Below are 25,745 nucleotides of genomic sequence, written 5' to 3'. Positions count from 1 at the left end.
TGCTTGACCCCTGGGTACGGGGGGCGAGAGGAAGCACGGGTGGAGCCTGGTGCTGACTCTGAATCTCCCGCTTGGAGTGGGCACTCCTGAGCCTGGAGCGATTCTTGGGCTCTGGAACCACGGTCCTGTACCGTCCCCTAACGGAGCTGGGGGCTGGCTGCGTGAAGGGCGGCTGCGCCCGCAATGAGCTTGTCTACCTCGTACCAACACCTTCGATGGGAAGCAGGAGTTGGGAAGCGCCCCGGGTGCGCGCACCCTTCCCTCGTGCAGTACTCGCGCGCCCCTTTCTTTGCTCACACGTTCCAAGGACGCGTCATAGGCGGCACACCTAACAGTGCGCGCTTTGCCTGGGGCCCCTTTGGCAGCTAACGGAAACCTCTCTGAGCCACTGACTCCATTTGAAGGATCCGACCTTGCAGAACCGCTCCTCATGGGCAGTTACCTGAGCCGGCCTCGCCCTCGGCTGCCCTCCTCTTCTCTGCTGGGTGGGGACCAGCCCGAGACAACTGAGATCCTCGGGCCCGGGCCCGCGCACCCCGCCCGCGGTGTTCCCCGGGGTGGCCGGGTTCACTCGGTGGCCTCGACCCTGGACGTAGCTCGCAGGCTGTCATATGAGGATCTTGTGGCTTCACCACGTCGGCGGCGGCGGCGACACCGTCGGCGGTTTGCCATAATCCATCGGCGGCAATACCCAATCCAGCAGGCCCGGTGTTTATTTCTGGCGGTCTTTTCCTCTGTGCCCCAGACCGGCCATCCGAAGCCAGTGCTGTCTGCTTGCAGCTCCAAGATGTTCTGCACCTCAGTGATCCTGAAGATGGCATCGGCTAAGGGCAAACTGACGCTCCGTTTGGCTCTGAAGCAGACAGTCATCTGTATGTGGTCTTCACTGTCTGGTCACCTCCCAAATCTGTGTGTAAGGGAGACCTTGGTGAGGGCCCTCGAAGAGAATGGTCAAGTGAGAGCCAAGGCAGAGAAGGACCTGACCTCCTTGGTCGGGAGCAGGGAAGGGCCGGCAAAGTCAGAGGAAGGGCATCCAGGCCCCGAGAGGCAGGATGATCTGAGAAGAGGCGCCGAGGGCAGCCGGAGCGTGCAGTCAGCGTTTAGGCGGCTGATGGTCAACGGAGTCCTCTCTTCCTTCATGCCCAGGCCTGGGCCTCTGAAGAGAGACTTCTGTTCCACGAGCTTAGAAGAGAGCCTGATTAAGAAATCCCACACCCGCTTTTTGAGCTCCTGCAGCAAACGCAATGCCATCACGAGCTCTTACAGCTCGACTCGAGGTTTCCCATCACCGCAGAGATGCTGTCGAGGCGCTGCCGCGATCTGGGGCCCAGCCTCATCCCAGCCCCGGCTGCCCACAAAGAAAGCCAGCGAGGACAGCTATCATTCTAGCTCTTCAGCCTCAGCAGAACCACAAAGGAAGATCAGGAATGAAAAGGCTGCAGATGCACCTTCTGGGCAAAGTTTGAGGAATCGCTCATCTCCATCTGATGGTTCCAGGCCCCGGAAGCGCAAGATTCCTCTATTGCTGTCGTCGAGGCGAAATGACCCACTGATCCTGCCCCCACCGCCCCAGCTAGGTTATCGAGTCACTGCTGAAGACCTTGACTTAGAGAAGAGAGCTGCGATCCAGTGGATCAACAAGGTCTTGGAAGGGTAAGACTGAGGCCATCTCTGACTGCAGTGCCCCTCCCCTTTCCTGTTTGTCCACACTTCCCCCGCCGGCCCCCCGCAGAAGAGCTCCTGGCAGATGCAGCACGCACCAGGCCCAGGGGCCTTCCCGTAGTCGGATGGAGGGGCACCTCCATGGGCTCTTTTTCTTGGTTCTCCCAAAACCTCTGCCTTGCTTGGCTTGGCTGTGAAAAATTGGTCCCCTTTCCCTGGCGCACCCAGGGTCTATTCCCCAGTACTTTGTGCTGGGCCTCACTGGTTCCTTGGAGGAGAATTGTAGGAAACCATCCAAGTCCAGCTGTGCCCAGGGCACTGTACCTCCGGGTCCAATGCCCCCATCAAGTAGGTTAGCTCTCTCCGTAGAGACAATATTCCATTCCCACCGTCTTTCTGCCAGATGTGCCCCTAGAAATTGGGTGGCTGGAGTTTGTGAGGCTGGCCCACCCAGTGGTCAGGATCCCTGCAACAGAAGAGGGAAGCTTTGGACTAGTTTTTCTCCAGGAAGGAGCAGGCAAGACACACACTGCTGCCATATTTGTCCTTTCCCACCTTCCCCATTTGCTTAATTAGACCCTTGTCAGTCTTTCTCCTTTCTACATATGAACACTTGGTACCACATGAACATTCAGGAAATGAACAAAGTTATATGCGTCACACACATATATAGTCATATATATTTATATGTCATGTATAGTCATATATATTTATATATAGTCATATAATATATATCATGTATATTGTATATGTTACATAATATATGTGTAATATACATAATATATACTCATATGTAATACATATGAATAATATATATGTATGTATAACATACAGTATATATGTATAATATATAATATATAATACATAATTATAATGTAAAATAGAATATATAATTAATATATAATATATGTATATTATATATGTGTGTAATATATAGGTGATATGTAATAATGTACATATATAATATGTATAATATATTACATATAGAATATATAAGGTGTATTATATTACATATGACAATAGATATTGACTATATATATATATATGTGTGTGACTTTTTGTTAATTTGCCAAATGTTCCATGTCTTTGCTCTTTGAACATAGTGGAGGAAAAATGGACTTGTATAAGTAGCTAGCCTTAACTGTGTCAGCTTTTCTGTGGCTCAGCTGATGGGGAAGTAGCACCACTTTATGCCTCTAGAGGCTGACTCCTAATTTTTGTGTTTGAGTACATGGGAGGGCAACCCACACACTAGCCTTTTCCCACTTCTGCTTCTCACCTGTCCACCTGACATCACTATGGGCTCGATCATGCCTACTATATGTTAAGAAATGACATGTGACAATTTAGTCTTTATTTAATTCTTAAATTTGCTGCAATTTTAGACTTACAGGACAGTTTACAAAGATAGTACAGAGAATCCCCATCTAGTCTTCATTGAGCTTCTCCTAATGTTACCATCTAACCAAACAATTACCAAAACCAGGAAACTAATATTGATAGGATGCTATTAGCTAAATTCAGACTTTAATTGGATTTTCCCAGTTTTTCTAGTAAAGTTTTCTTTCTGTCCCAGTATCAATCCAGAATCCCAAATTGCATTTAGTTGTCATGCCTCCTTAGTCTCCTCCAAATGGACCTTTTCTGTCTTAATGCCTTGTGTAACCTTGATATGTCTGAAGAGTACTCATTAGGTATTTTGTAGAATTTCCCTGGGTTTAGATTTCTCTGTTTTCTCAGAAGAACATTGAGGTTATGGATTTTTAAGAAAAATCTCAGAGGTGATGTACCCTTCTTGGCGTGTCATCTCAGGGGCACATAATATCTATATGTCTTATTATGGGAAATGTTAACCTTGATCACCTGGTTAAGGTGGTGTCTGCCAGGGTTCTCCACTGTACAGTTATTTTTCCCTGTGTAATAAATATTGGGAGAGGGGGAGTCATACTTTGATGCTACAAAAAAATCCTGTTTATCCTTGATCTTTGCATCATCAGTGGATCTTGCCTACAGCAATTATTATTGTGCTGTTTTAATGGTGATTTTTTACTTCCTTTGTTTCTTCTACATTTAATTAGAAATTCTTCTCTAGGAAAGGATTCTCTTGATTTATTTGTTTATTCAATCATTTAAATCTGGATGAGCTCATCAATACTTATTTTGTTCTTTGGGCTATTACCTAATATTATCACTGTTAATTTTGTTGCCCAAATTGTTCCAAATTTCACCATTATGAAGTTATTCTAGGTCCTCTCAGGAGACAGAATTAGGAAGTATATGTTTCTGTTTATACATACTTAACCTATATTTCTATATTTCTTTGTGTGTGTATGTGTGTGCACAAATGAATCTATACTGATACCTCAGACTGTAATTCAGAACAACAGGGTTCATTCTAGAAATGTCCCCCTTTGCTTATGTGTAACTTCTTTCTCCAACAATTTCTCCAGAGAAACCTGGTCTAATCTATCTATACTGTATTTACTTATTTTTCCAATTTTCCAAATTCAAAATTTGTCCAGTTTAATATACTTACATATTATCTATAATATATTTATTTATTTGTCTAATCCTACAATACATGTGTTGTAGTTTCGGAATTGCTAACCCTGTGGGCAACTTACCAAAGTGTTTGTGTACAATTATTTCTGTTTAGCCTTACAGTATCCACTGCTTTTAACTAAAACACTGCTTTTAAAAATCATTGGGTTCAGGTTTCAGTTCCTTTTGGTGAGGTTATGTGATCCATTTGTACCACACCTAGATTCATTTCTCACAATCTGCGTTCCATTTTGGGTTCCTCCAACAATCTAGTTGATTTTAATTTGCAAGGAGTAAAACTCATTCTTTTTGGTGTACAGTTTGCTTATATTTTGTTGAGTATCTCTTTAAAAAAAAGATTATTTATTTATTTATGTTTTGAGAGAGAGAGCATGGGGAGGGGGGAGGGGCCTGGGGAGGAACAGAGGAGGAGGGAGAGGAGGAAGGGAGGAAGAGTGAGAGAATCTCCAGCAGATTCCACACTGAATATGGAGCCCGACTGAGGGCTCAATCTCATGAGCCTGAGATCATGACCTGAGCTGAAACCAAGAGTCAGAGGCTCAACCAACTAAGCCATCCAGGTGCCCCTTATTGAAAATTTCTGTGTCTGTGTTCATGAGAGATATTGGTCTGAAATTTTATTTTTTTGTGTTGTTTTTGTCTGGTTTTGGTATCAGAGTAATACTACCCACATAGAATGAGTTGGGAAGGGTTCCCTCCTGTTATACCTGGAAGAATTTGTACGATTGGTATAATTTCTTCTTGAAATGCTTGGGAGGGTTTATCAATGAAGCCATGCGGGCCTGGGTTTCTCTTTATGGGAAGACTTAAAATGACTAATTCAATCTTGTAGGTCTACTAAGGTTTCTAATTCTTCTTGAATCAGTTTCTGTAATTGGTATCTTTCTGGGAATCTGCCGGTTTCATATCAGTTGTCTAATGAGTTGGCATAAAATTATTCATATTTCCTTATCATCCTAATATCTGTAAGGTAGAAAATGATGCCCTCTCTTCCATTTCTAACTTTATGCCTTTTCTCTGTATATCCATCTGAATATCTCCTATTCTACATTCTTGCTTTCCTTTTGGTCAGTGTGGCTAAAGATTCGTCAATTGTGTTGATTTCTTAAAGAAATCAAATTTCTGGTTTTTACTTCCTCTGCCATTTTGCTGTTTTCTATGTTTATTGATTTAGTTCTTATTTAATTCTTTCTGCTTCCTTTGGGATTAGTTTGCTCTTCTTTACAAGTTTCTTAAGATGGAAGATTAGGGATTTGAGACCTTTCTCTTCTAATTTAGGTGTTTTAAGCTTCAAATTCCCCCTTTATTGGCATTAGAAAAATGTTGATGCTATGTTTGGATAACATTCAGTTCAATATATGTTCTAATTTCTGTTATGATTTTTTCTTTGACCTACAGTTTAGAAGTATGTTCTTTAATTTCCAAATATTTGGGGATTTTTACACATTTCTTTCTAGTTTTGATTTATAATTATATTCCACTGTGGCCTTATACCTACATTTAATGATTTCAATCCTTTTAAATTTGTTGGGACATTTTTATGGCCAACCATATGCTCTATTTTGGAAAGTGTTCCACAGGTCAACTGCTATTTGTGGGCAGTGTTCAATCAATGTCAAGTCAAGTTTTTGGACAGTGTTGTTGAAGTCTTTTTTATTCTTATTAATTTCCTGTCCAATTTTTCTATCAGCTATTAAGAATGGAGTCGTAAAATACTCAACTATAGTTGTCTTATTGTCTATTTTCATTATGAAATGTCCCTCTTTCTCCCTTGTTTTTTTTTTTTTAAGATTTACTTTAGAGAGAGCACATGTGCATGAGTGGGGGGAAGGGCAGAGTGAAAGAATCTTCAAGACTTCAGACTCCCCACTGAGTGCAGAGCCTATCCTGGGGCTCAGTCTCACAACCCATGAGATCATGACCAGAGCCCAAACCAAGAGTTGGATGTTCAACTGACTGAGCCACACATGCACCCCACCGCTTTTACCCTCGTAGTATTTTTAGCCCTAAAGTCAGCTTTACCAAATATTGCTACAGTTACTCCAGCTCTTTTATGGATACTGTTTGCAATTAATATCTTTTTTCCATTCTTTTACTTTCAACTTATTTGTATATTTGAATCTAAGCTGTGTCTCTTAGAGTCAGCACAAAGTTGAGTCTTGCTTTTTAAAATCTAGGCTCTGAGGTGCCTCGTTGCGCAGTAGGTAGCGCGTCAGTCTCATAAAATCTAGGCTCTGGGGGCACCTGGCAGCTCAGTAGGTTAAACCTCTGCCTTCAGCTCAGGTCATGACCCCAGCATGCTGGGATCAAGCCCCACATGGGGCTCCCTGCTCAGCGAGGAGCTTGCTTCTCCCTCTCCCTCTCCCTCTGCCTGCTGCTTCCCCTGCTTGTGCTCTTTGTCTGATAAATAAATCAAATCTTAAAAAAAAAAAAAAAAACCTAGGCTCAGCCCTTTTATTTGGGCTTTTTAATCTATTCACATTTATTATAATTATTGCCATAGTTGGATTTACTTTTTCAGTTTTGTGACTTATTTTCTATTTGTCTCATGTGTGTTTTTTGTTTTTTGCTTCTCTGTTCCTCCTTTACTACCTTTGCTTGTGTTAGATTTTTTTTAGTGTGTCATTATAATCTCTCTTCCCCCTTTATTTTTACTATTTTTTTAAGTTATTTTCATAGTAGTTGCTCTAAGAATTAAATTTTCAAATATCTACCTCAGGACATGCAGATGGCAAATAAACACATGAAAAGATGTTTAATGTCATAGCTAGTAGGGAAATGCAAATTAAAACCACAATGAGCTATTGCTACATACCTATCAGAATGCCTAAAATAAGTAGTGATAACATCAAATGCTGGTGAGGATACAGAGAAACTAGGTCATTCATACATTGTTAGTCAAAATGCAAAATTATGTAGCCACTCTGGTATTTCTTTTTTTTTAAAGATTTTATTTATTTATTCGACAGAGAGAGACACAGCGAGAGAGGGAATACAAGCAGGGGGAATGGGAGAGGGAGAAGCAGGCTTCCCGCGGAGCAGGGAGCCCGATGCGGAGCTCGATGAGGGGCTCGATGCGGGGCTTGATCCCAGGACCCTGGGATCATGACGTGAGCCGAAGGCAGACGCTTAACGACTGAGCCACCCAGGCACCCCAGCCACTCTGCTATTAATGAGGGCACTTGTTGTGATGAGCACTGGGTGTTAAATGTAAGTGATGAATCACTAAATTCTACACCTGAAACCAATTTTACCATATATGTCAACTAACTAGAATTTAAATTAAAAAAATGAAATAAAAAATGATACAGCCACTCTGGAAAACAGTTTGGCAGTTCCTTTGTTGTTGTTGTTGTTTTTATTTTTTTTACATTTTATTTTATTATGTTATGTTAATCACCATACATTACATCATTAGTTTTTGATGTAGTGTTCCATGATTCATTGTTTGCATATAACACCCAGTGCTCCATGCAGAACGTGCCCTCTTTAATACCCATCACCAGGCTAACCTATCTCCCCACCCCCCTCCCCTCTAGAACCCTCAGTTTGTTTCTCAGAGTCCATAGTCTCTCATGGTTTGTCTCCCCCACCAATTTTCCCCCCCTTCATTTCTCCCTTCCTACTATCTGGCAGTTCCTTTGAAAACCAAAAGTGGACTTACATTTGACTGAGCAATTTGCACTTGTGGTCATTTATCACAAAGAAATGAAAACTTATTTCCATGGAGAAACTTGTTCATCAATGTTTATAGCAGCTTTATTCCTGATATTCCCAAACTGGAAGCTACCCAAAGGTCCTTCAATGGGTGAAGAGTTAAACAACTATGTACATCCATACTATGAAATACTATTAAGTAATAAAAAGAAATTAACTATTGATATGCACAATTTAGATGGACCTCAAGAGAATTATGATGAATGAATAAAACCAATCCCCAAAGGTTACATAGCATATGATTCCATTTATGTAACCTTCTTGAAATAACAAAAGTATAGATATAGAGAACAGATTAGTGGTTGACAAGGGTTAGGCATGGGAGGGGGAGTGGATGTATGTGGCTAGGAAGAGATGTCATAAGGGAGGCTTTTGGTGATGGATTAGTTCTGTAGATTGATTGTGGTGGTTACACAAATCTGGATGTAATAGAATTGCATAGAAATACACACACATAAATAAATTTATGTAAAATAGTGAAATCTGAATAAACTTTGTAGATTGTACCAATATAATTTTCCAATTTCCTTGTTTTTATGTTGTACTGTAGTTATATAAGATATTGTCATTGAGGGAAGCTGGTTGAAGGGTATATGGGAACTCCCTCTACTTTCCCCCCAATTTCCTGTAAATATAAAATTATATAAATTTTATAAAATTATAAAAATTACATAAAAATAAAATTTAAGGGCCCCTGGGTGGCTCAGTCAGTTAAACATCTGCCTTCAGCTCAGGTCATGATTCCAGGGTCCTGGGATCGAGCCCCATGATGAGTGATGAGTCATTTTCTCTTTCTGCTTTCAAGATTTTCTCTTTCAATAGTTTGAATGTCATGTATCTAGGGGTGGATATCTTTATATTTATCCAGATCTCCCGACTAAATTTCTGACTATTCTAGTCTTGCTTGCTCTAATCAAGGAATCTAACCCTAGGCTTGCTGTGATGTTGGCCATCCCATTTTGTTTTCCACCAAGATTGCTACTGTTTCCAACAACACACTCATGTATGGTCATTCTGTTCTCTGCTCCAAATCAAGTCAGCCACTTCCAGTGTAAAAGCTTATGGTTTTCACACCTTGCCCTCTCCAGGTAGAAATACTCTTCTGATAGAGCTAGGGGTGGGCAGATGGGAGTACTCCAGGCTAAATGTAGCAGATTCCTATTGTTCTCACCTGGGGTTCAGTAGCTTTTGTTGATACTTCTCAATTTGTTGTATGCCTCTGGTGGATTACTAGAGTCTTGAAGCTTATTTATGACAGTTTGATCTAGTTGTATCATTGCCTTAAAATTTTTTAATTTTTGCTGCTCCCCCTACTTGTTCTCTCTCTTAAATAAATAAATGAAATCTTAAAAAAAAAAAAAAAAGGTGGGAGGCTCAATTGGTTAAGTGTCTGCCTTTGGCTCAGGTCATGATCCCAGGGTCCTGGGATCGAGCCCCACATTGGGCTCCTTGCTCAGCAAGGAGCCTATTTTCCCTCTCCCTCTGCCTGCTGCTCCCCCTGCTTGTGCTCTCTCTGTCAAATAAATAAATTGTGCTCTCTCTGTCAAGTAAATAAATATTTATTTATTTATTACATAAATGGAATCATATGCTATGTAACCTTTGGGGTTGGTTTTATTCATTCATCATAATTCTCTTGAGGTCCAAGTAAATAAATATTTATTTACTTGACAGAGAGAGCATACAAGCAGGGGGAGCAGCAGGCAGAGGGAGAAGCAGGCTCCCCGCTGAGCAAGGAGCCCAATGCGGGACTCGATCCCAGGACCCTGAGATCATCACCTGAGCCAAAGGCAGATGTTTAACCATCTGAGCCATCCAGGTGCCCCAAAATATTTTAATTTTTAACTAATAATATACTACAGGAAATGTATAGGAAGGTCCTGTGTACTTTTCACCCAGTGTTAATGTTGTAAATAACTATAACACAATATAAAAAAACAGGAAATTTACATTGGTACAATCCACAGAGCTTACTGATATTTCACCAATTATACATGAATTCATTTTGTGTGTATATATATAGGTCTATGCAGTTTTAGCACATGAACTTTATGTAAACGCCACTATGTCTAGTATACAAACTGTACAATCACCGCAAGACCATCATGCTACACCTTTATAGTCACCCCACCTCATCCCTAAGCCCCGTAAACCACTAATCTGTTCTCCATTTTTATAATTGTTATTTCACAAATGTTAGATAAATGGTCATGCACTATGTATCTCTGATGTGTGTTTTCCAATACCACCAAACTATTAACTCAGTTCTGACACTAGCTACCTGGAGATAGGATTAGATCCCACAGATTGAAAGTTTAGTACCACAGGACTGTCCCCACTTCAGAATCCATTTACAAGTCCAAATTGTTACCAACCCCCTACTCAGGTTCAATTAATCTGCTAGAGTGGCTCACAGAACTCAGGGAAACATTTACTTATTTTTACCATTTTATTATAAAGGATATAGATGAACATCTAGATGAAGAAGTATATAGGGTGGGGTCCAGAAAGGTCCTGAGTGCAGTAGTTTCTATCCCTGTAGAACTGGCATGTGCCACCTTCCAGGCGTGTGATGTGTGCACCAAACTGGAAACTCTCTAAATCCTGCCCTCTTGGGTTTTTAATGGAGAATCCATTACATAGGCACCATTGAGTAAATCATTGGCCATTAGTGACTGAACTCAATCTCTAGCCCCTCTCCCCTTCCTAGTGGTCAGGGGATGAGGATGAAATTTCTAATGCTCTGGCAGCCAGCCCCTACTCATAGATACTTAAGAGCTTTCCAAAAGTCACTTCTTTAACATACTGAGGTGTGGTGGGAAGGGGCTTGTTATGAATAACAAAACATTCCTTTCACCTTTATTGCTCTGATGCTATTTGAGGAACTGAGGACAAAAGACAAAATATAACAAAAGATGCAAAATACAGAGATAAGGAAAAAGTCCTAAAAGCAGCAAAACAAAAGAAATCCCTAAATTACAAGGGAAGACAAATAATGTTAGCAGTAGATCTCTCCACGGAAACTTGGCAGGCCAGATAGAAGTGGTATGATATATTCAACATGGTGAAGGGGAAAAATAAGCAGCCAAGAATACTCTATCCTGTCATTCAGGATAGAAGGAGAGATAAAGAAGTTCCCAGACAAAAATTAAAGAAGTTCATGACCACTAAAGCAGTCCTGCAAGAAATATTAAATGGGATCATTTGAGTTGGAGAGAAAGACCAAAAGTGACAAAGACCAGAAAGGAACAGAGACAATCTACAGGAACAGTGACTTTACAGGTAATACAATGGCACTAAATTCATATCTTTCAATAACCACTCTAAATGTAAATGGACTAAACACTACAATCAAAAGACATAGGGTATCATAATTGATTTAAAAAAACCCATTTGTATGCTGCCCACAAGAGACTCATTTTAGACCTAAAGATACCTGCAGATTGAAAGTAAGGTGATAGAGGACCATCTATTACACTAATGGATGTCAAAAGAAAGCCAGAGTAGCCATACTTATATCAGACAAACTAGGTTTTAAACCAAAGACTGCAACAAGAGATGAAGAAGAGAACTATATCATAATAAAGGGGACTATCCAACAAGAAGATCTAACGATTGTAAATATTCATGCCCCCAACTTAGGAGCACACAAATATATAAAACAATAACAAACACAAAGGAACCCTTTGACAATAATACAATATTAGTATAGGACTTTATCACTCCACTTAGAGCAATGAGAAGATCATCAAAGCAGAAAACCAACAAGGAAACAATGGTTTTGAATGACACACTGGACCAGAGGGACTTAACAGATATATTCAGAACATTTCATCCTAAAGCAGCAGACTACACACTTTTTTCCCCAGTGCACATGGGGCATTCTCCAAAATAGATCATATACTGGGTCACAAATCAGGTCTCAACAAGTACAAAAAGATTGAGATCTTACCATGCATCTTTTCCAACCACACTGCTATGAAACTTGAAGTCAACCACAAGAAAAAATTTGGAAAGACCACAAATACATGGAGGTTAAAGGACACCATACAAAAGAATGGATGGATTAACCAGGAAATTAAAGAAGAAATTAAAAAATACATGGAAACCAAATTTTGTAAGTTCTTAAAAACAGAGGGACTTAAGCCTGGAACATTAAAAATCAGTAGGTTCACTCTGGGAGAGCCCAGAGGATGATAAAAAGCTGAGTCCTTACCCTTAAAGAGACAGCACAACAGCTTGCGGAGATACAGCATAGAAGCAGCAGTTTGAAAAATGCCTGGGGCATACAGGAGGGAGAGTAATTTATTAATCTCAGAGTTCACTGGAGGACTTCTCCAGGAACAAAGGAGCTGGCAAGTGCAATTTCTGTCCCCTGCACCCCAGCATAAACACATGGCCACCTTTGGGAACCAGCATGGCCCTAGAATTCACTTACTTAAGAGGACCAGCACCATCTTATTCAATGTGCATGCCCTGCTCACTACTTTTAAGAGCAAAGAGGTAGCTGACTTTCCTAACACATGGAAACAGACACAGAGAGTTAGGCAAAATGAGGAGACAGAGGAATTTGTCCCAAATGAAAAAACAGGACAAAATCACAAGAGACCTAAGAGAAACAGAGAAAATTAATATGCCTGATAGGCAATTTAAAGTAATGATCATAAAGATACCCACTGGACTTGAGAAAGACTGGACCACATCAGTGAGATCTTTAACAAAGAGATAAAAAAAAAAGAACCAGTCAGATATGAAGAACACAATAATTGAAGTTAAATACACACGAGATGGAATAAATAGCTGGCTAGAAGAAGCAGAAGAATGAATCAGCAACCTGGAGCATGATTACTTTCCATCAAGTAATCAAGTAATCAAGTTGAGAAGGTGAAAGTAATCAAGCTGAGCAGGTGAGAGAAAAAAATTATGCAAAATTAGAATAGATTTAGGGAACTCAGTGGCTCCATCAAATGTAAAATCATTTGTATTATAGGAATCCTGGAAGAAGAAGAAGAGAGAAAAGGGGACAGGAAATGTATTTTTTCAAGAAATAATAGCTGAAAACTCCCCAAATTTGGGGAAGGAAACAGAAATTCAGATCCAGGAGGTACAGATCTCCCAACAAAAGCAACTCAAGGAAGTCCACACCAAGACACATAGTAATTAAAGTGGCAAAAAGCAGGGATAGAGAAAGAATTATAAAAGCAACAAGAGAGGGGCACCTGGGTGGCTCAGTCGTTAAGCGTCTGCCTTCGGCTCAGGTCATGATCCCAGGGTCCTGGGATCGAGCCCCGCATCGGGCTCCCTGCTCCGCGGGACCTGCTTCTCCCTCTCCCACTCCCCCTGCTTGTGTTCCTTCTCTTGCTGTGTCTTGCTCTGTCAAATAAATAAATAAAATCTTAAAAAAAAAAAAAGCAACAAGAGAAAAGAAGACAGTTACATATAAGGGAAACTCCGTAAGGAGATTTTTCAGCAGAAACTTTACAGTTTAGAAGGGGATGGCATAATATATTCAAAGTGCTGACAGGAAAAATCTGAGGCCAAGAATACTCTATTCAGCAAGGCTGTCATTCAGAATAGGAGAGATACAGAGTTTCCTAGACAAACAAAAGTTAAAAGACTTCATGTCCACTAAACCAGCCCTACAAAAAATGTTAAAGTAGACTCTGTAAATTGAAGGGAAAGGCCATAAGTAAGAGAAAAATAGGAAGCATAAAAGCAGTAAAAATAAGGGTATCGGTCAAGGGACTCACAAAATAAAAGGAAGTAAAATATGACATCATATATCTAAAACATGGGGAGGGGAGGAATAAAGAATGTGATCAAACTTAAGTGAACATCAACTTAAGACTGCTGTATTTAGAAGATGTTATATACATACTACAAATCAAAAACCAGTAATAGATATGCAAAAAAATGAAGAGAAAGGAATCCACGTATATCATTAAAGACAGCAAACTTAGGGTGAGAGAAGACAGCAAGGGAAAGAAGAACAGAGAAAATCCACAAAAACAAACACAAAACAAGTAACAAAATGGCAATAAATACATACCTATCAATAATTGCTTTTAATGTAAATGGACTAAATGCACCAATCAAAAGACATAGGGTGACAGCATGGATTAAATAAAACAAAACAAAACAAGACTTTTCTATATGCTGCCTACAAGAGACTCACTTAAGACCCTCACAACACATGCACATTGAAAGTGAAGGGATGGAGAAGAATTTATCATGCAAATGGATGTGAAAAGAAAGCCAGGGTAGCAATACTTATATCAGACAAAATTGAAGGACACTATATAATCATTAAGGAGACAATCCAAAAAGAAGACATAACAATTGTTAATATTTATGCACCCAACATGGCAGCACCCAAATACAAAAAACAGTTAATAATAGACATAAATGACCTAATTGATAGTAACACATTAATAGTAGTGGACTTTAACACCTCACTTACATTGATGGACAGATCATCCAGACAGAAAATCAACAAAGAAACAGTGGCTCTGAATGACTCACTAAACCAGAAAGATCTAATAGATATATTCAGAACATTCCATCATCAAACAGCAGAATATACATTCTTTTCAAGTGCACATGGAACATTCTGCAGAATAGATCACATATTAGTCATAAAACAAGTCTCAACAATTTCAATAAGATCAAAGTTATACCATGCATCTTTTCTGACTACAATGCAATGAAACTAGAGCTCAACCACAAGAAAAAATCTGGAAAGAGCACAAATACATGAAGGTTAAATAACATGTTACTAAACAATACATGGTTCAATCAAGAAATCAAAGAGGAAATAAAAAATACATGGAGACGAATGAAAATGAAAACAATAATCCAAAACCTTTGGGATGCAGCAAAAGCAGTTCTAAGAGGGAATTTAATGGCAATACAGGCCTACCTCAAGAAGCAAGAAAAATATCAAATAAAAAACCCAATTTTACACCTAAAGGAGCTAGTAAAAGAACAACAAATGGAGACTAAAGCCAGCAGAAGAGGGGAAAAATAAAGATTAGAGCAGAAATAAATGATATAGAAACTAAAAAAAAAAAAAAGAATAGATGAAACCAAGAGCTTGTCCTCTTAAAAGATCAACAAAATTAATAAACTTCTACCCAGACTCATCAAAAAAAAAAAAAGAAAAGAAAGAAAAAAGGAAAAGAAAGTACTCAAAAATTTCAGAAATGAAAGAGGAGAAATAACAACCAACACCATAGAAATTCAAAGGATTTTAAAAGAATATTATGAAAATTATATGTCAACTAACTGGACAACCTAGAAGAAATGGAAAAATTCCTAGAAACATATAATCTATCAGAACTGAATCAGGAAGAAATAGAAAAGTTGAATAGACCAATTACCAGCAAGGAGATTGAGTCAGTAATCAAAAAAATTCCAACAAACAAAAGTCCAGGATCAGATGGTTTCACAGATGAATTCTACCAAACATTTAAAGAAGAGTTGATTTCTCTTCTTCTCAACCTTTTCCAAAAAATAGAAGAGGAAGGAAAACTTCCAAATTTATCCTATGAGGCTAGCATTACCGTGATTCCAAAACCGGATAAAGACACCATATGAAAAGAGAACCACAGGCCAATATCCCTGATGAAAATAGATGCAAAAATCCTCGACAAAATATTAGCAAACTGAATCCAAGAATACATTAAAAAAAACAAACAAACATTGACCATGATCAAGTGGGGTTTATTCCTGGGATTCAAGGGTGGTTCAATATTCACAAATCAATCATGATACATGATTAATAAAAGAAAGGATAAAAACCATTTGATCATTACAATAGCTGCAGAAAAAGCATTTGACAAAGTACAACATTCATTCATGATAAAAACCCTCAACAAAGTAGGGTTGGGGGAACATACCTCAACATAATAAAGGCCATATATGAAAAACCACAACTAGCATCATAGTCAAATGTGAAAAACTGAGAGCTTTTCCTCTGAGGCCAGGAATAAAACAACGATGTCCACTCTCACCACTGTTGTTCAACATAGTACTGGAAGTCCTAAGCACAGCAATCAGACAAGAGAAAGGAATAAAAGGCATCCAAATTGGTCAGGAAGAAGTAAAACTTTCACTATTTGCAGACAACCTGATACTATATATATATGTATATAGAAAACCTTGAGGATTCCACCAAAAAACTACTAGAACTGATACATCAATTCAGTAAGGTCACAGGATACAAAATCAATGTACAGAAATCCATTGCATTTCTATACACCAATAATGAAGCATCAGAAAGAGAAATTAAGGGGGTGCCTGGGTGGCTCAGTCGTTAAGTGTCTGCATTCGGCTCAGGTCATGATCCCAGGGTCCTGGGATCGAGCCCCGCATTGGGCTCCCTGCTCGGCGGGAAGCCTGCTTCTCCCTCTCCCACTCTCCCTGCTTGTGTTCCCTCTCTCGATGTGTCTCTCTCTGTCAAATAAATAAATAAAATCTTTAAAAAAAAAAAGAAAGAGAAATTAAGAAAGCAATCCCATTTACAATTGCACTAAAAATAGTAAGATACCTAGGAATAAACTTAAACAAAGAGGTCAAAGATCTGTACTCTGAAAACTATAACACATTGATGAAAGAAATTGAAGATGAACAAAGAAATGGAAAATCATTCCATGTTCATGGATTGGGAGAACCAATATTGTTAAAATGTCTATATTACCCAAAGCAACATACACATTTAATGCAATCCCTATCAAAATACCAACAGCGTTTTTTAAAAGAACTAGAACAAACAATCCTAAAATGTGCATGGAACTACAAAAGACCCTGAATACCAAAGCAATCTTGAAAAAGAAAAAAAAAAAAAAACCTGGAGGTATCACAATTCCATACTTCAAGTTGTATTACAAAGCTGTATTCATCAAGACAGTATGGTAGTGGCACAAAAATAGACACATAGATCAATGGAACAGAATAGAAAGCCCAGAAATAAACCCATAATTATATGGTCATTTAATCTTCAACAACTGAGGCAAGACTATCATTGGGAAAAATACATACTCTTCAACAAAATGTGTTGGGAAAACTGGACAGCTACAGGCAAAAGAATGAAACTGTACCACTTTCTGACACCACACACAAAAGTAAACTCACAATGGATTAAGGATTTAAGTGTGAGACCTTGAAACCATAAAAATCCTTGATGAGAACACAGTAATTTCTCTGACATTGGTCATAACGACATCTTTCTAGTTAAGTCTCCTGAGGCAAGGGAAATAAAAGCAAAAATAAACTACTGACACTACATTAAAATAAAAAGATTCTGTACAGCAAAGGAAATAACCAACAAAACTAAATGACAACCTATGGAATGGGAGAAGATTATTGCCTATGACTTATCTGATAAAGGGTTAGTATTCAAAATATATAAAGAACTGATACAACTCAACACTCAGAAAACAAATAATCCAATTTAAAAATGGACAGAAGACATGAAAAGACATTTCCCCAAAGATGTACTGATGTCCAAGAAACCACGAAACGATGCTCAACATCACACATCATCTGGGAAATGCAAATCAAAACTACAATGAGATATCACCTTACACCTGTCAGAATGGGTAAATAAAAAACACAAGAAACAACAAGTGTTGGTTAGGATGTGCAGAAAAGGGAACCCTTGTGCACTTGGTGGGAATGCAAGCTGGTGCAGCCACTGTGGAAAACAGTATGGAGGTTCTCAAAAAATTAAAAATAGTACCACCCTATGATCCAACAATCACACTATAGGGTATTTAACCAAGGAATACAAAAACACTAATTCAAAGGGATACATGCACCCCTATGTTTATTGCAGCATTATTTACAATAGTAAAACTATGGAAAATCTAATTGTCCATCGATAGATGAATGGATAAAAAAGATGTGGTAGATATATACAATGGGATATTATTCAGCCAAAGAAAATAATGAAATCTTGCTATTTGCAACAACATGGATAGATCTAGAGACTATAATGCTAAGTGAAGTAAGCCAGTCAGAGGAAGACAAATACCATATGATTTCACTCAGGTGTGGAATTTAAGAACAAAAGAAATGAACAAAGAATAAAAAAGAGACAAACCAAAAACCAGACTCTTAACTGTAGAGAACAAATAGATGGTTACTAGGGGAGAAGTGGGTGGGGGGATGGGTGAAATAGGTAAAGGGGATTAAGAGTAGACATTTCTCTTTTATTTTTTAAAAATGTATTTATTTAAGAGAGCCAGTGGGGAGGGGCAGAGGGAGCAGGAGAGAGAGAATCCCAAGCGGACTCCACACTGAGCACTGAGCCTGATGAGGGGCTTCATCTCAGGACCCTAAGATCATGATCTGAGGTGAGATCAAGAGTTGGACGCTTTAACCAACTGAGCCACCCAGGTGTCCCTAAGAGTATACACTGAGCACTGAGTAGTATATGGAATTGTTGAATTACTATACTGTACACCTGAAACAAATATAACACTGTATGTTAACTACACTCTAATTAAAATTAAAAAAATTTAAAACCCAATGAACAATATAACCTATAAATCAGGGAGAATTGACATCTTTATTATGTTGAGATTTTTAGTCCTTGCATGTGGTATGTCTCCCCAAGAATTTAGATCATCTTTGATTTCTTTCATTTGCATTTTGTAATTTTTATCACACAGATCCTGTTCATATTTTGTTAGATTTATACCTGAGTATTTCATTTTCTCCAAAGCAATTATAAGTGGTATTGTGGCTTTGATTTTGGTTTCTACCTATTCACTGTTAGTATATAAAAATGCAATTCATTTTTGTGTATTCATCTAGTATCCTGAGAGCAGGTCAAGCTCAATAATCTGCTTTAGGGGGATTTATTTTGCAGATTTTCCTGGGATTTTCTACATAGACCATCATGCCATTTGGAAATGGAATTTTATTTTTTCCTTTTCAATCAATACCCCTCTTATTGCTTTTAAGTGCCTTATTACAGTGGCTAGACCTTTCCACGTTGAATAATAATGAGAGCCAAAACTCTTGCCTTGTTCCTAATCTTAGAGGAAAAGCATTTAGTCTTTTACCATTAATTATGACATTGGTTGTAGATTTTTTTGTAAGGTAGTCTTTATAAGGTTGGGGATGATCACTTCTATTCCTACTGTAGTAAGATATATTTTTAAATCAAGAATATAGCTGTTGAATTTTGTCAAATATTTTTTTGTGCCAACTGATATGATCATACAAGATTTTTCTTCTTTAGGCTGTGCAGATATGGTGGATTATATTGATTGATGTTAGAATATTGAACCAGTCTTGCATACCTGGAATAAATTAAATCCCACTTCCTTCATGATGTATTATTATTTGTATACTTTGTTGGATTTGATTTGCTAAAATTTTGTTGAAGATTTTTGTATCTACCTCCATGAGAGATTTAGTCTTTTATGCGCTGGATTTATCTGATTTTGGTATCACAACACTGGCTGCAAAAAATGATTTGAGAAGTATTCCCTTCTTATATTTTATGGATAATATTGTATAAAATTGGCATCAATTCTTCCTCAAATATTTGGTAAAATACTCCAATGAAACTATCTGGGCTCAAGGATTTCTCTTGGGGAGGTTTATAGTTACAGATCCAATTTAATAGTTTTAGGAATAGTCACATTACCTACTTCATCTTGGCTTAATTTTGGTAGTTTGTGGTTTTGAAGAATTGCTCCATTCTTTTAAGTTGTCAAATTTATGAGCATAAATTTGGTCATAGTATTCCCTCATTATTCTTTTAATGGCTGCAAGATCTGTTGTGATATTTTCTTTAATTACTAATAATTGGTGATTAATGTCATATCAATCTTGATAAAGTTTTTTATTTTTTTTTCAGAAAAGATTTTGTTTAATTAATTTTCTCTATTTTCCTGTTTCAATTTCATTCGTTGTTGCTTTTATCTTTATTAATTCTTTCCCTCTGCTTGCTTGGTATTTATTTTTGTTCTTTTTCTAATTTCTGGAGGCCCAGGAATTTAGATTACTGAGTTCTACTGAGTTCTGTTTTCTAATGTAAGCATTTATTGCTCTACGTACCTCTCTGAGCACTGCTTTAGCTGCATCCCACAAATTTTGATACCTTGTGCTTTCAATTTTATTTCCTGTGGGACTCCCTCTTTGACTCATGCATTATTTAGAAGTAGGTTGTCTAATTTCCAAATTTTTGGAGATTTTTTTGGTTGTCATTCTGTAATTGATTTCTTGTTTTAGTCTCGTATGGTCAGAGAACATACTCTATGATTTCTACCCTTTTAAATTTATTAAGCCTTATTTTATGACCCCAGATAAGGGTTATCTTGATAAATGTTCTATGGATGTCAGAAAAGAATGTGTATTTTACTGTCTTTTTGTTGATAGCATTACTGAATTCTTCTATTTTGCTGATTTTGTGTTAATTGTATCAACTGATAAATGAGGACTGAAGTCCCCAACTATACTTGTGAATTTGTCTATTTCTCCTTTAAGCTTTCAGATTTTTGCATCATGTATTTTGAAGCTTTATTATTTGGTACATACACATTTAGAATTGCTGTATCTTCTTGGTGGATAGATCCTTTTGTTATATAATGTACCTCTTTGTCCCTACTAACTTTCTTTGCACCAAAGTCTACTTTATTTGATATTAATATAGCCTTTTCTGATTAAAAAAATGTTTGCATGCTTTGTCCTTTTACTTTCCAGCCTAAGTATGTCATTATGTTTGAAGTGAGTTTTTGCAGGCAACATACACTTAGGTCTGCCAAGCTCTTTCAATTTGTGTTTTCGGACCATAGGCATTTAAAGTAATTATGGTATGTTAGGGCATGCTTCTGTCATTTTATTATTTGTTGTCTGTTGCCTATATTCCTCATTTTTTCTTTCTTTTTCCTTCCATGCTGTTAGTCACCTGAGCATTTAGAGTTCAATTTGATTTATTTATAATGTTCTCCAGCACACTACTTTTTCTATAATTTTCTTTGTAGTTGCTCGGTATAATCTTAAACATGTGTAACCACAGCCTACCGGTGTTGATATCTTGCCATTTTAAGCGAAATGTAGAAACTTTACTTACCCTTCCTACTTTTAAAATATAAATATTTCCACTATATACATTGAACACCAGATCAGATGATGTTACAACTTTTGCTTCAACCATAAAATGTGATTAAAGAAACCCATGAGGTGAAGGATTGTGTATTATATTCACTTCTATTTTTACCCATTCTATTCTTTCTTTTCTGAAGGTCTCAACCTCCCTCTGTTACTATTTTCTTTCTATTTGGAGAGCTTCCTGTCTGTTAATAAATTCTCTTAGTTTTCCTTCATCTTAGGAGATCATTATTATTTCCCATTCATTCCTGAAGGAAGGACATGGGATTCAAAACTGACAGTTCTTTGCTTTCAGCACTTGAAAAAATGTGCCATTTCTTTTTGGCCGCCATTGTTCTAGATGAGAAATCTGTTGTCATTCAAATTGGTGCTCCTTTCTATGCAATATTCTTGCTTCTCTCTGGCTGTTTTAAAATTGTTTCCTTGCTGGTTTTCAGGAGTTTAATTATTAGCTTTTAGAAGTTTAATTATGCTGTGTCTTGGCATGGATTTTTCTTTTTTTTTATCCTTTTTGGGATTTTCTCAGCTTCTTGAATCTGTAGGTTTATGTCTTTTGCCAGATTTGCCAATGGGCTTTTTAGCCATTATTTCTTCCAATACATACTCATTTCCACACTTTGTCCTCTGCTACTTCTGGGGCTCTCCTAATATGAGTTCTATGAATGCTAGACTTCCTTTTTCTATAGTCTCTTTAGTTCCTGAGGGTCGTTCCTTTGTTTGTTTGTTTTGGTCTACTATGTTCTCTTTTTTCGGACTGGGTAAATTCTACTGATCTGTTTTCAAGTTCATTGATTCTGTTCTCTGTCATCTTCACTTACTATTCAGTCTGTCTTGCACGTTTTAAAATTTTATTGTATTTAATTGCCACTTGGTTCTTTTTTTCCCATTTTGTTCTTTATTTATAACTTCTATTTCATTGCTTAAAATTTTATTTTTTTATTTGTTTCAAGAGAGAATTTGTAATTGATTATTGAAGCATATTTATGATGACTGCTTTAAAATCCTTGTTCATTGGGATTCCTGGGTGGCTCCACTGGTTAAACGTCTGCCTTCAGCTCAGGTCATAATCCCAGGATCCTGAGATTGAGGCCAGCATTGGGCTTCTTGGACCCTGCTTCTCCCTCTCCCTCTGCCACTCCTCCTGCTTGTGCACTCTCTCTCTCACTCTCTCTGTCAAATAAATAAATAAAATCTTTTAAAAAAACACAACAAAATCCTTGTCTGACAATCCAAATTAGTTGTCTTGGTATTGGTGTCAGCCAGTTGTCTTTTCTTATCTAAATTGTAGTTTCACTGGTTCTTGGTATGAGGAACGATTTTTCTGTTATATCCTCAATGTTTCTGTTATGATGTTGAGATTCTTTACCCTATTCTAATCTTCTATTTAGCAGGTAGTTTTGATGTTTAGGGTTAGCCTTTAAATTCTGACCTATTTTCTGTGAGCTTGACAGTGTAGCTTTCAGAGCCTTGTAATGCTGTGCTGATCTGCTTCATTCTTCTGGGGCTCCTGGGACTCCTGCTCAATTCCTGCTGGTGTTGTCTTTGAAGACAGAGAGTGTTCATTGGGTTACCTGGTGTCCCTGGGCCACCTTCTGTTGAAGAGGGGTGTTGGGTCAGAGGCCATTTCTCTTGGGTCTCCTTATGCCACTGGTAAAGGGCAGGGAGACCAAGGGCTTTGCTGCTGCTGTGGCCATGGGCAGTTGGGGCTGCTTGCTGATGACTCAGTTGTGGAGTGAGGGTTGAATCTTCCCACTCAGTCTCTGTTGGGCTTCTCCTTTCTTGTCCTTTGACCAGTGAAAGCAGGATTTTATTACTGTTGTTGTTTTGCATACACCCATTGGTAGTTCCAGGTTCCAAACCTCTCTGGCACCAAGTCCTGGATATATATGAGAGATTAAACACACACACACACACACACACACACACACACACACACACAGGGAACTCACTACAGGTCACTCCTCAAATCATGAGGTTCCTAGTCAGTCCACTTTTATTTTTCCAGGCTTCAGAGTGCCTTTTTACTGTTGTCTGTATAATAATTTCTGAGGTATCTTGTTGCATTAGAAAGGAGAAGCAGGGAATAGTAAGTTTATATCATCTTTTTATGGTGCTGGTGTCTCTAACATTGCTTTTTCAGGCGGGGCTTTGCTGACCACCTCACTCTGCCATTCTGGAAGTCCCATCCCCAAATCAGTTTAATTGTAAATTATCTGACAAAAGTCTCATTTATTCCATACATGTATCCTCCTCTCAAGGGTCCTAGCACCATCCCAATACCCATCAAGTATTCCCATGAATTTTTTTTAATTATTTTTTTATTTTTTAAAGACTTTTTAAAAAATTTATTTATTTGTCAGAAAGACAGAGAGAGAGCACAAGCAGGGGGAGCAGCAGGCAGAGGGAGAGGGAGAAGCAGGCTCCCCACTGAGCAGGGAGCCCGATGCGGGACTTGATCCCAGAACACTGAAATCATGACTTGAACCGAAGGCAGATGCTTAACCATCTGAGCCACCCAGGCAGCCCCCCGTGAATTTTAATTGTTACTTAAAATCTGTTTTTTAAATGGATAAAGAAACTAATTATATTACATAATTAAACATTTTGGGGATCATTTTTCCCCTATATTCCTGGTCTGTTCTCTAGGTTCACCTTTGTTCTTGCTGAAATGATTCTTCAATAGTTCCTTTAGTGAGGCTGTATGGGAGTAAGCTCTCTTAATTATTTTGTATCTTCAATGACTTTTTTAGTCTTTACTTTTGATAGGTATAAAGTTTTAGGTTGATACATAAATCCCGTTACCACTTTGATATTAGGGCTTGGTTATCTGAAGTCACTATAAGTTTTGAATCTTAGGGCAAGTACTTTCCCATGGATAAGATTTTGTGTTCTGGTGGCATGGTCAGTCATTCAAATGTGGACTCATGTGTGTTGGGTAAGTTATTAATCCTGTTTCCTTACAGATAAAATTGGGATAATCATAAGTGAGAGTTACAGAATGCTTACATAAGTCCTCCACGATGTCAAGTGCTTTGCCATTATTACCCTTTTTACGCCTCATGTAGTCACTATTATTTCTGTCTTTTACAGATGATGGAGCTCAGATCCAGAGCAAACTTGAGGACAGTGACATCATGACTCATCTGCATATGGGCTCAACCTCAAATCTGAGTGTCTAGGCTTTACTCTGTGCTTGTAGTGCAATATTACATTCCATGTAGGGTCATTTTGATACTTAAATAAGATAATCATCTAAAGTGCTAACTGTAGTATGTGACTTATACTTGTGTTCAGTACATTTTCTCCCTTATGATTTCTTCCCCCTCTGCTGGCCCCCTCTGCTGGCCTCACACTCCCTTAGAAAATCCTCCCATTCCCCTTGGCTGTCATGGGAATGCTCATGTGTTGGCTGAGGTGCTAGCCCAGATGCTTCTCAACTTTTCATTCCTCAAGGTGCCAACAGTGGTGCTAGCCTCTATGTAGAGCCCAGGGGAAGCACCTCTTCTTCCTTCCAGATCTACTTTCTGTGTCATGACATGGAAGCATCTACATTTATGTCCAGAGCATCATAAAACCTCTTTTCAGTAACACCATCAGCTTCTCCATAGGTGCTCAGATCAGTATATGGGACCACGTTGAGGAGAGATGTCAATCTACCATCCCCCATACACCCTCCTCCTCCTGTCTTGCCTCTGTCCCCTCCCCCAAATTTCCCTTGTCTTCTCCATTGTCCCACTTCCAGCCACTCATTTTCTCCATTGCTAGCTTTCTTGAATCAAATTTAGTTTCCTGCTTTAGGATAGTAAGAGCCACAGGGCAGAGCTTCAACAGTTCAAGATAAAAGAGAACAAGGTACCTGAGACCTGAATCAGAGATAAGTCCTGAAAGAGGAGGGGGAAGCTGAGGCAAGGTGTGCCACCAGCACCAGAACAGAGGGCTCTGTGAAGCCAGTGCCAGAGGAGGGCTACATTGTTCTAGACTGGGACAGAGACAGATCTGCTGAGAGGAGAGCTTAGTGTTAGGCTGAGAAAGAAATGATCCCCCAAGTTCCTTTTATGGGTATTAAAGAGGAGGAGGTCCTATAGCAGCATCTCTTGGGCTAGAGTCATTCACTGTGGAATGACAGACATGTGACAGGCACAGTAAGACCCTTACTGCTTAATGTTGGAGCCTGACATTTATTTACAACTAATGCTGAGCATCAGGGGATGGCAGCACCAGGGGACTGGGAAAGTTGGCTGTGTCCAGAACTCCTCGTCCTTCCCCTAGCAGTGATCAAATAGATACACAACAGGCTGGCCCTCAGCTCGGGGCTCAAGATATAATGGATGCTTCAGAGGACATGCCAAATTCCACATGGCTTATGTGCAAGGGGAGCGTCTAGCACAGCTTGAGAGATCCTGGGCTCCTGGAGTGGCAGCCTTCTGGATGAGGCCAGTGCTGACCTGAGGCAGGGGTCCCCCCTGCTGCCACTTCTGAACGGTCTCCTGAAAAAACACAATGCTCTCGCTTCTGCAGGTGAGACTCCTCCCAGAGGCGTTAGGTTTATTATCTGAGATGCGGCATTTTGTACTGTGTTCTATTCTCTTGTGACCATGAGAGGCAGGGTCTGGATCTTTCCTGAAGGGTGTGGATATCATTTGTATCCCACATCTTATAAACCAAGGTGTCCATAGACA

General features: G+C 38.8%; 1 protein-coding gene across 1 annotated transcript; it reads left to right on the top strand.

The window, feature by feature from the left end:
• Nucleotides 1–430: 430 nt before the first annotated feature.
• On the top strand, nt 431–24,327 carry LOC116626439 (nuclear envelope pore membrane protein POM 121-like). The gene is made up of 2 exons (XM_032395763.1): nt 431–1,653; nt 24,157–24,327. The coding sequence occupies exons 1-2, from the start codon at nt 431–433 to the stop codon at nt 24,158–24,160; spliced, it is 1,227 nt and encodes a 408-aa protein (XP_032251654.1). The 3' UTR covers nt 24,161–24,327.
• The last annotated feature ends 1,418 nt before the right edge of the window (nt 24,328–25,745 follow it).

The sequence above is a fragment of the Phoca vitulina genome, unplaced genomic scaffold (assembly GCF_004348235.1).
Source record: "Phoca vitulina isolate PV1807 unplaced genomic scaffold, GSC_HSeal_1.0 scaffold87, whole genome shotgun sequence".
NCBI lineage: Eukaryota > Metazoa > Chordata > Mammalia > Carnivora > Phocidae > Phoca > Phoca vitulina.
This window is presented reverse-complemented; position numbering and strand designations above follow the sequence as displayed.

Coding starts and splice junctions, on each gene's coding strand:
- LOC116626439 (XM_032395763.1), top strand. CDS start 431: ATGGGCAGTTACCTGAGCCGGCCTCGCCCTCGGCTGCCCTCCTCTTCT.